Source organism: Mastigoproctus giganteus, chromosome 10, assembly GCF_048544385.1.
Source record: "Mastigoproctus giganteus isolate SK-2022 chromosome 10, ASM4854438v1, whole genome shotgun sequence".
NCBI classification, from domain to species: Eukaryota; Metazoa; Arthropoda; class Arachnida; order Uropygi; family Thelyphonidae; genus Mastigoproctus; species Mastigoproctus giganteus.
The window spans coordinates 66,724,381-66,736,876 of record NC_143584.1 but is presented as its reverse complement, the minus strand read 5'-3'; the positions used below and the strand labels follow the sequence as shown (position 1 = coordinate 66,736,876).

General features: G+C 37.0%; 1 protein-coding gene across 1 annotated transcript in view; it reads left to right on the top strand.

The window, feature by feature from the left end:
- LOC150079064 (oxysterol-binding protein-related protein 11-like) overlaps window positions 1-12,496 on the top strand; it is a 218,654-nt gene that overhangs the window by 108,793 nt on the left and 97,365 nt on the right. The window contains exon 7 of the mRNA XM_090382937.1: window positions 5,356-5,622. Coding sequence (XP_090239063.1) covers window positions 5,356-5,622 — 267 coding nt within the window. The remainder of the gene's footprint in view (window positions 1-5,355; window positions 5,623-12,496) is intronic.

Below are 12,496 nucleotides of genomic sequence, written 5' to 3'. Positions count from 1 at the left end.
GCAGACTTTAGTTATTTATATTAAAATTGATAGAAATGGTGGTTAAAAATGACTATGTGTAAAGTTAATCATTTAGAAAATCTGGTTTTTGAGATTTCCTGAGTTTTATGAAACTTTATTCAACGGTTGGTTCCATATTCTCTCTAAATCGTGAGAAACAAAAGTTTGCTGTAGAGAAATGATTCACTCTTACTTAACATTCTGATTAGCCTGAGTTGTCCTATTTGTACTTAAAAATGCTGAAATCCAGACCCAGAAGTTGAATCAAGTAATTTATAAATACCAGTACAACCTCATAAATCTAGCAGTTTTAGATTTTTTTTTTTTTTTTTTTTTTATGAAAACCTCAAACACGAGAGGTATTAGAACCTATAATACTTAGTACCGTGCATGGGTTGGAGGCTGAGAAGACAAAAGAAGATATTTATTGATAAAAATTTGGCATTTTTATTATCTAAGAGAAAAGGGGAGGCAAATTGTTGAAACTAAAAGTAAATAAGGCACCCGAGGCTGATGCGAGAGCTATCCAATTATATTTAAAAAAAGCAGCAAAAGAGGTAGGAAAACTTTAGCCATAATTATGAGAACATCCTTGGATTCAGTGAGGTCCCTATATATTGGAAATGTTAAATATAAAGCTGGGTGAATGAATAATTCATAAAAAAAGAAAAAATTTCTAACTTTACACAGGTAATCAAGCCCTGCTATAGATAACATATATTAAACCTGTATCCAGGCCCCCCCCAGGTAAGTTTTAATACCATACATTCCTTTGTATAAGTCAACCTTGAAGCACTAAAAAATCATCTAAAATTTTAAAGTTGGCTCGTATGCTGAGTGTAAAATCAAGAACTTGAATTAGAGACATGCTTAGGGTCAGAAAGATATTAATTAATACTAATATATTTACATTTTATTACTTGTATATTTTGACATAGATATACTTTGTTATTCATTTTGGATTCTCTGGCTTTCTATATAAGGGTATACTGTATATGCCTACTACTTTACTTACAGTTTAATATGCAGCTTAATGAAATGTTACAGTGTGAACTTTTAAAAGAAAAAGCAGAAATAATTGGCAGGTGTTATTATGGTAATACATTTCAAAGGCAATAATGATCACTAGGTCAAGGATTGGTGATGTAATCTACAAATGGAAAGTGGACTGGTGCTGAAAGTGTGTTATAACCATCACAAAATTACCTGGAAAACCTTCAAAGCTGATAGAATGTGAGAGGAGAGCCCTGAAAAGAATGCTACTTGGAACGCAGGTCGACATTGTTGTAGCACACTCAGGCCCTCAATAAGGTGACTGGGACACATGTCAACGCCACAGTACACACTGCACTGTATGATATGGGTCACCAGTTCTGCAGGCTGTCTACAAGCCACTAATCACCCCAACTAGTGCTGGATACTTTCCAAGACTTACCATTCCTGGACTGCAGACCAGTGCTGTGCTTTGGAGAACCAATTCACAGTATGGGGTCTACCAGACTGTTGGCTGTGCTTGGGTGAGGTGGATGCTTGGAGAAAGCTTCCTACTAGATTGCATTGTTTTGACAATGAAGTTTGACATAGGCGGTGTGATGGTCTTAAGCTGCTTTTCATGGTTTAGCCAGGACCATTGGTAATTTTGAACAAAACCATGAATGTCAATGTGTGTCTAGACATCCTGGAAAACAGTGCATTGCATACGTTATGATAGCATGTTGGGAAAGGCCTATACCTGGTTCAGCAGAAAAATGCTCCATCATGTCATACTGCTAGCATTGTGATGGATTGGTTTGACATGAGCCTTGAAAAGTTGGAACTGTCCAGCCCAGAGCCATGACCTTAATCCTGTGGAGAACTTCTGGGATGAATCGGATTGTTGAATGCATGCAGAAGACATTTATAAAAACTGGTGGAGAGTGTTCCACCAGTTGTTTTTGTCTAGCTATACATATACGTATGATTTTTCCCCATCATACTAATTTATTCATTTGAAGAATATAAAACATTGTTTAGAAACAGAAATTAGCAGTTAAACTATCTTTAGCAGTGTTGGAAAATTCATGCCATAAGTCCAGTGTTATCCTCCACATTTATCAGTAATGTTGTAAATATCAGCAGTGATTCATCATGCATTAAGAATCTGCAAATAAAAAACCCATTAGGTAGCAGTGATCATAGTGTGGGGTTTACTTAAAGATGTAGCTACTGTCATGTCATGGGGATGGACTTTTGCTTTTGTAAAGATGACTGCAGTGGTCTTGGATAGTTTTTATTCTATACAGTGAGACCAACTGATGATGTTATCAATAACAAATTCTAAATGGGAAGCAGTTAGAGAAGTAATTGTACTTCTCTAATAAAAGAATAAAAAGAATAAGAAGTAATAAAAAAGCTACTAGCTTTTTTATTCCAACTAAGAGATATTCTTCAAGATGAGATCTAAATGCATGTCAGATAAAGTGATGAGACACATGGCAGAGAAGAAAAATGCATGGGATGCATATAAATTATCAGATGATACAGAAGCCTACAGCATGTATATAAACTAGTCTGCAATCAAGACAAAAAGGTGGTTAGGCAAGCTAAAGCAGGTTATGAGGTCTCTGGCAAAGAATACAGAGATAGAGATAAGCAGCAAAAGCTTCTTGTGCATATACTTGAAGGAAGGAGATGAATCACATTAGTCCTAGATATGAATGGTTTAACTGTTGATGATCCTGCTCAGGTTTTTGACAAGCTGAATAGATATTCATTTATATTTATGCATGAGGAATTTTTTTAGGGATGCCAGAATATTTTATCTAATTCTAACAGAGAGCCAAATGATTTTGTGATAATGGAACAGAAAGTGGAAGAGAAATTGCTGAAGTTAAATGTAAAAAAGGCACTTAGGATGAGTGAGATCTGTCCAATTTTATTAAGGGAGGCAGCAATAAAAGTAAGTAAACCTTTAGCCATACTTGTGAGAGAATCCTTGGATTCAAGAGAGAGAGATCCTTAGACTGCAAATGTGTAAATGTTTCTTGAATTCACAAAGGGTGGCATGAGAAAGCAGGATATGAGAATTACCGGTCTATTAGCTTGACTTCTGTTCCAGGGAAAATAATGGAGTTACTGATTAAAGAAGTAATGTATGACCATCTAGACAGGAATGCAATAATACTGCATTCATAGCATAGATTTGTTAAAGGGCAGACTTGTCTGTACAACCTGATTGGATACTCTGATGCAGTAACAAAGGAACTGAATGCACAAAATAATTTTGACATTGTATACTTGGATTTCATAAAATCTTTTGATACTGTTGCTTATAAAAGACTGCTGTACAAACTGGAGCAGTGTGGCATTAATGGAAAATTACTGGCTTAATGGGTTAATGTCTAAGTTTGCAGATAATAAGTACTGTTGGCAGGATGGTTAATAACAGTAATCAGGATAAGCCACAGCAACAAGATCTAAACAAATTAGCAGATGGGCAGAGAAGTGTCCACTGAAGTTTAACATTGACAAAAGCAATGTGCTGCATATGGGTAACAGTAATCCCAGATTACTGTTATCCATATGCAGTTGGTTAATATACCAACTGTGTGGTACTACACACAGGGTAATGGAGAATTAAAAAAATCTGGATGTAATTGTGCATATGACATGAAGTTCTCTGGGCAGTTCACATGGGCTGTAGGATATGGGGTTTGGTCAATGATATATACTAGAATTTTTCTAGTAGTGATAAGGAGGTGATTATCTCATTGTAAAGGTAGTAGTGGAGTTGGGGGGGGGATCCTCAGAGCTGCTTTACAATTAACACTATTTACAAGGCAGTTAGGCCACCTCGAGTATGCATATAGGTCTGGAGGCCTCGTTTTAGAAAGATCTAGATCTGTTGGAACAGGTGCAGAGAAGGGCAACAGGATGAATGGATGGAATTAAAGGGGTGCCCTTACCAGGAAAGGCTTTAATTCTGCAAATTTTAGACTAGGCACCTGCAAGGAGGTCTAATTGAGGCTTTGAATGGATTGAATATGCACAGTGGTGATGGAATCCTTACCCTTGCTTAGACTACACATATTAGATGGACATTAATTCTACTTAGGAAGGATTGTTGCAGAATGTGTGTGTGGAAATTTGCCTTCAGCCATTGGTTGGAGCAATTATCTATCTGGTGTTGTGGAAGACCCAAATCTGTTTTAAGAGGGGATGGAGGGGTAATATGAGAAATGTTCCCCCCTTTGGCTGATGCTATATATTCTTGCTTTCTTGCATAATTTGCATATTAATATTTATACTAATATGTTGTTTAATGCTGGCCCAAAATTACCAAATAGAGAGTGTGCACACACACAGTTTCCCTTTTTGAATGAAATGGATTGTCAACAACCTATGCATTTGCTGGAGCAAATATCTTGCAGTTTGCTTGTCTGCATATTCACCTAAATAAAAGTGCACTTCATCAAGTAATCAAACTTTGTTTATAATGTTAGATTCTCACACTAAGAGTGCACTGGATTCCATGGTAAATTTAAAATGCTCTTCTTTTGCATTTGGCTGGCTGAGCAAAATTTTTTAAAGTGAGACTAGTCAATTCAATAAATATTTCTTATGCTATAAGACATCCTCATCTGTTGTTAAATTTTTGTGGAAACTCTTTCTTGAGTTTCATCTGTTATATCTATCTTCTATATTCTTAATGTTGGTTGGTGCACATGACCTTTCCTTTCATCTGAAATACTGCCTATTCTCTCAAATTGAGCTGCTAACCTCAGCACTGTTTGGTTTGTTGGTCTATCACACATATCAAAATGTTGCCATTATCTTCTTTGAGCAGAAACAGTTGAGTTCCCACTTCTGTAGTATTCCTTAACAATAAATACTTTTTGGTCATTGCTACATCCTGCTATTTTCTTCATGTCAGCTGGAGAATATTCAGTGTTGCCAACCAAATCTCCAAACCTTTCTCTACAGAATACTGATGTTGTTGGTATGAAGAGAAAAGAAATAGTATGATGAATAAAAAATCACCCTGTTCTTTACTATAGTTAAGGTGTCTGCTAGTGTGGAGGAGTAGCAGAATATTTGAATACCATAGATCCAGCGGAGATGATCAAACTTTTGCATACATGATTCACAGATGTAAATTAATATTTCAGCTCCCTCAGCATTTTCGTCTTATATGATGATCCAGGTTTTCATTGCAAGGTGTGCATTCCTACTTGGCTGTCTTCTCTGTAGTAATTCCTGTGGTCATCACACATACCTAAATCTGTTTTAAAGGATGCTTTTAGAATGGTTATATGCAGTGTTCTTTAAAGTCAGCATGTAATGAAGAGTTTACTCTTTTTTTTGGTTGCTTTTCAGAGAAATCCACCACTCTTACATCGAGAACATCGTTCACCTTATTCACTTAATGATTTTCAGCGAACTAATAGTGACCACAGTCAAATTACTCAAGAACAGGCAAAGAGCAGGTTTTATACCTCACCTAATGAAGATGTTGGTATTGATTCTAATACAACTCATCGAAATTTGCAAAATGCGCCAACTGTAGCAGATGCCTTAAGTTCTGTTAAAGACATGTTATTACAAGCAGAGAGTTGTCATCATTCATTAGCCAGGGTTATAGAAGTAAGAGATTACCATTTTCTTGTCTTATAAAATTTTTAATTATATTAAAATTTTTGTTGGTTTACTAATAAAATATTAATTATATTATATAATAATTAATTATATTATTAGTTGCATTAATTTGGTAGGGAAAAAAAATGGCCATTTTAGACAGATGCTGATTATCTAAAGATCTCTTAGCAGAACATTAAGCCACAGCACACCTAAAGTTTCAATAATTGGTTACTCTACTTATTTTTCCTCCCAAAAGGTAACTTATTTGTTCCAGTAAGTGCTGAAACATCAGAATACACAGGGAACCCAGGTGGAGTATTACCCAATTAGGATTTTATTTCTTTACTCCTTTTTATTTATTTATAAATATCCTCAGAAAACATGATATAATTTAAAATACAGGTTTGGGAAAAATATGTTGCCACTGAAATGCAAAGAGTTTTGCATATGTATGTAGTATTGCCATGCCAGTAATATACATCCTATATCTGTCTCCTCCATTTTCAATGTGCACACGTTATTATCAATATACCACATATTTTGTGGTATATTGATAATAACTTCAGATATTTGTTTCTTAAGATTATCAAAAATTTTGAGGCTTCATGCCATAAACACATTCCTTAACTATTCCCCACAATCAAAAGTCACAGGGAGTCAGGTCAGGGATCTTGCAGGCAATGGGCTACCTCTGGTAGCTGAAAATAACATGCAGAACCCTGCAAACATCTGTGAAGTAGTATGGTGGTACACTATCCCGTTGAAAGTAACCACTAGATTGAGCTTAGTGACATAGTTTCACAACAGTTACATATATGAAGCTGCATTTATTATCATGCCCACAAAAAAAAATTGGGCTAGTTACTCTAAATTGTGAAATGCCACTCCAAACTGCATTTGGGAGAATCCTGTACATGTTCTCACAGTTCATAGAGATTTTCTGCAATCCAAACAATATAGTTATGCTTATTAACTTTCCTATTCAGATGAAATCTAGCTTCATCTGAAAAATAAAACAATGGAAGGATTAGCATTTTTAGCATTAGCATTAGTTGAGGCATATGATGCAAGAACAAGCTTATATAGCATCAGCCAAAAAAAAAAACCCTTCCCATTTCACCCATCCATTCACTCCAAATATTTGTCTAGTTCAGCCTTAAATTTATTTAAGCTATCAACTTTCACAACAACAGATGGAAGTCGGTTCCAGCAATCAACTACCTGCTGGCTAAAGGCAAACTTGCTCACATCTATTCTACAACTATCTTTTCTCAATTTAAATGTATGCCTCCTCAGGTTCTTAATCTGAGCAAGCGGAAGTATCCCATCAGCATTGAGCTTGCTTAAACCATTCAAGGCCATATACACCTCAATCAGATCACCTTGCAGGTGCCTAGACTCCAGATGCTGCAGCTTGCAGAACTTAAACCTCTCTTGGTAAGAGCACCCCTTTTGTTCCTCTTACCAATCTTGTTTGCCCTTCTCTGTACTCATTCTAGCAATTCTACATCCTTCCTAAAATGTGGCCTCCAGACCTGTACGCATACTCATGGTGGGGCCTGACCAGTGCCTTATACAAGGATATTTTAATCATTATAAAATACTTACGTATTTTATAACGATTAAAATTACCCGATTATTTATTGTGTTTGGTAATGTTTTGGTTCCAAATGTGTGTTCAATCTTGGGTGGTCGGCACCTAACCCTACTTTTCCCATAGGGCCTGTTGTTTATATTGCACGATTTTGCATTGCACGAGGGTTTCTAGGAACGCAACTATCGTGCTATACGAGGAAAGACTGTATTTAGGTTTAGTGCAGGGATAAGATTTGTGAGCAAAATGTACATATGTATGATTCATATTAATGAGTATTTATTTCAACAGTTGTAACTGGTGATGAAGCACAAATTCATCAGTGGGATAAAAATGAACTTAACAGAGTGGGGTTGAGAGATTTTAAGCCAAAGAGAAACTTGAGAAGAGGATATTTAAAATGATTACATCTCTGACAAGGAATATCAGAGCAGACATATGTACAAGTATCACCTTTGAAGTGAAAGGAATCGTACAGCAAATAATTAGGAAAACTGTGATGAGCAGTGGTTTAATCAACCGTTAATTGAGATTCTGTCAGAAAATGTTTGTGGGCATTGGCAGACTAAGTGTAAATAGATATCATTGAGATTGTGAAACCATGTATGTTAGTAAAATGAACAAGGAACTGTTTGGGAGGTTTAGATCTTTTAGCAGATAAGTTTGTTCTATTAATTTGACCATTCAAAAAGACTGCCAAAATTGGTTCACTTGGCTGGAATGTGTCCTGAATATTACTTCCATCATCAAATTAGACTCCCAAGTAGCAAGCCCAGCTTGTCATACTTGAGAGAATGGCTGTGACAGCCTCAAGGACCAACAAGGCTCTCATCATATACTCCCTAATTGTATCTAAGCACAATTGCAGATGCTTCTAATGCTAACTAGTAAGTTTTCTTAATATTGCCTGTACTTAACAATAGTAGGTAGTAGTGGCAAAGGATGTAATAAAGCAAGCTTATGTAATCAGCCAGAAAGAGAAAAAAAAAAAAAAAAACACTACACACTTCACCCATCCATACCTACAACAATTTGTGTAGTTCTTCCTTGAATTTATTCAAACCACCCACTTCCACAACAACAGATGGAAGCCTGTTCCAACAATCGACCATTCTTCCTCAGTTTAAATTTATGCCCCTCGTGTGTTTCTTTGCAGGTCTCTTTGCATTATTTGCCAAAGACTTCTCATAATCTGCCATAGCTTACCTAACATGCTTTGTGACTTGATTGCAGACTAGTTTATATCTACCAGAAACTCCAAAGAAAGACAAGTCACTTCTTTCTGCTGTCAAGGTGATGGGTTTGGTTTTTATTTATTTTTTTTTTCTTGTTTAGTGGATTACTCCAGAAAGGCCAAACATTTAACAGGAGCATATTATGCAGACCTTGTTGAGGTGTTTGTTGTGAAAATATCAAAGACAAATGCTGAAGAAAACTGGAAAAGTAATAGTTACCAGATTTCTCAATTAAACACTTTATATTCAGGCCACAAACTTTTCAGATGATCTTTGTAAGGCATTCTGATTTAGTGGCTCACTCTACTTGTCTTGTATAGTTTGTATGTTCATCACAGTCTTAGGCCTATAAACCTACTCTCATTATTGTTTTTCTAGTGCTAATGTCATCACCAAACAAATTCCACATGCATTGGCCATTCATATCAGTTGGATACACTTCTTTAGGTTTTATGTGATTTTTAACTAATAGCATAATCCCTCCTTTCTGTATGCATTGTACATTGTACTTCAAATATGGAAATTCTGCATCCCTTGTGTCTGAGTGCAGCCACATCTCTAATATCGTAACAGTCTATGTTTAACAACTTAACCAGTACTTAAATTCATCTAATTTATTTACTATGCTACATGCTCCTAGAATTGGTGTATGCAAATATATATGCACCTGTTTTTACACATAATTAGCATAATACAGCCCATTTATTTGTTCTATGAGGATCCCCAGCTAACCTGGCAATGCACAACATCTTGCTTAGAACACTGCTGCTGCTGCATGTTCCAATAGAAACAGTGCAAGAATCACTTTCACATTTACCTGCATCTGTAGTTAATCTCGTAGTCTATTAACTATATATTATTAGTATTAATATGGCAATGATTCAAGAAAGCAAGCTTATAAAGCATCATCCACACACACACACACACACACACACACACTTTACCCATCCATACCCTGCAAAAATTTATCCAGTGCTTCCTTTAATTTATTCAAACCACCCACTTCCATAATAACAATGGAAGTTTGTTCCAGCTATCAACCACCAAATGGCTGAAGGCAAACTTCTGCACATCTGTCCTACAGCCATCCTTACTCAATTTGAATTTATGCTCCTACATTTCTGTCTCAGCAAGAGGAAGGATGCCATCAACATTTAGCTTACTCAATCTATTGAATGTCTTAAACTCAGATTTTCCCACAGATGCTAATTTTCAGATACTTCAATTTGCAGAACTGAAGCATTTTTTGGTGAGAGTGCCATTTTGTTCCCTTCACCAATTTGGTTGCCCTTCTCTGTACCCATTTCAGCAGGGATAAGGAGCCCTTTGTACAAAGGGCTCCTTATCCCTGCTAGCAAAGTTTCTATATATCATTGACAAAATCCCATGTGCTGTCTGTACTGCCCAGAGAATGACTTGATCATTGACTGCGCTATTACCCCTTGGTCTTTTTCATTTTACACTACCCTAAGTGTAGTACTATCACACAGTTGGTATGTTAATCTGGGATTAATGCTACCCATATGCAGTACCTATTATTTGTCAATGTTAAACTTCAACTGCCTTTTCTCAGCCCATCAACGTAATTTTCCTAGATCTTGTTGCAGTAGCATACCTTTATTGCTATCATTAACCACCCGGCCAACCTTTGTATCATCTGCAAACTTAGGCATTAACCTTGATATACTTACATCGCTACCGTTAATAAACTTTGAGAGCAATTCCCACTGATAACTACTCTATGTCTTCTCCCACTCAATTATCCCTTTATCCATAGCAGTAACTTGCTTTTCTTGCTGCATTGCATCAGTTTGTACAGCAATCTTTTATGTGTGACAGTATCAAAAGCCTTCCTGGAATCCAAGTATCTGATATGAAAATTATTTTTTGCTTCCAATTCCCTGGTTTCTTCATCATAGTATGCAATCAGATTGGTCAGACAGGACCACCCTTAACAAATCTGTGCTGTTACTGCAGTATAATTTAAATTCTGTTAGGTGGTTCTGCATCACTTCTTTAACAAGGTGACTGCATTATTTTCCTGGAAACAGATGTTAAGCTAACAGGTCTGGAATTACTTATGTCACCTTTTGATCCCCGTTTGTGAATTGGGGATACATTTATGCATCTCCAGCCCATAGGTACCTCCCGTGAATTCTTGCTCTCATTCTTACGAGAGCAAGAATGCTAAGGGTTTGCTTATCTCTTTTGTTGCCTCCCTTAATATAATTTAATAGATACCATCCACATCAGATGCGTTTTTTATGTTCAGTGCCAACAATTTCCCTTCCACTTTCAGTTATCATAAAATTAGCCTCCCGCGAGAGTTTAAAAATAGCATTCCCTTCCTTAAAGAATTTCTCATGTGTGAATGTAGATGCAAAATGTCTATTCTGTTTGTCAGCAACCTGGGCAGGGTTGTCAACAATTAACCTGTTGATATCAAGAGGCTCAATATCATTAAACCCCTTCCTTATACTGTTAATATAAGCATAGAAGTCTTGGTTGCTGATCTTTGTATTCTTTAAAAATAGCATTCCCTTCCTTAAAGAATTTCTCATGTGTGAATGTAGATGCAAAATGTCTATTCTGTTTGTCAGCAACCTGGGCAGGGTTGTCAACAGTTAACCTGTTGATATTAAGAGGCTCAATATCATTAAACCCCTTCCTTATACTGTTAATATAAGCATAGAAATCTTGGTTGCTGATCTTTGTATTCTTTGCACGAGACTTTTCATAATCTGCCTTAGCTTGCCTAACCTCCTTTGTGACTTGATTTCAGATTAGTTTATGTATATCGTAGGCTTGTGTGTCACCTGATAATTTATATACATCCCATTTTCTCCATGAAGTCTATGAAATCCGCCTTAAAGAGGTATGAAAACGTATGAAAAGCCTAGTATAGAAAATAACGATAACGTATATATCCAGTAAAATATATAACTTTAATTATAAATACTTTGCGGCTTTCAAGGCTGAATGTGCCTCTTTATCAACAAATAGAATCGAAACGTTAGAGATAAAAATTATTTTAATGGACACAGAGTGTATGCATGCAGTGAGGTGTGCGAGGGCACGAGGTAGGCCATTCAACCATTAAACTGGAGTTCGTTGTTGCTGCATGGACGTGCGTACATTTTGCCTCTAGTGCTTATCTGAACTTAAAAAACAGTTGCCTCCAAGATGGGGTGTAGTCTTTGCAGCGGTTCATGACTCGAATTACAGAATATATTAAGTGACTCTAACCAGAGGCAGTGGCGAAAGTGTCGGGACTGGTCAATCACTTCATAGTTACGTTTGGGATTGAGGTCATGGTGAGTCGACCAGAAGTGTTCCATGATTGCGGACTGTTCGGTCTCAGCAAGGTGAATTGATCTGTCATATTCTTCAAGGCGGTCTTGAAGACGTCTCGAGGTCTCTCCTATGTAGCAGCTGTCTCAATCTTTGCAGGCTGTGCGGTATACTACACTGCTGTGTAAGAGAAGGGTGACCGGAGTCTTTACGTTCGCAACTAGAGAACATAAGTTTCTACCAGGCAGCTGCATGCATTTTATGTGGTATTCTCAGAGGATTTTTGAGATCCGGCCCGACATGCCTGGATAGTAGGGAACGCAGGCAGTAGGCACTTTGTCCTGAGTTGATGGTGGTCTTGGGTGGACTGTGAACTCCTGCACTTGTAATAAGCACTTGTCCAATATGTGGGTTGAATAGCCACAATTGATCAAGTCTGTCCTCACTCTGGAAATCTCGTTGCGCCTAGCTTCATCTGTGCTGGAGTGGCTCCAAACCCTGGAGAATTAGAGTGTGGGCAGTGCTGTTGAGATGGCTAGGGCCATGGCTGGATCTGTAGTTGGTAAACTGTCTGCACTACATTGGCTTTTGGTATACTGAGGTTTCTAGATGTGGGCCGACACTTTTACCAGGACATCCAAGAATGGGAGAGATCTGTTTACTTCTAACTCTAGAGTGAACTGGATGAACACTGACAAGGAATTGAGATACTCTAGCAAAGTTGCTTCAGAGTCACGTGGGATGATGGTGAAGATGTCAT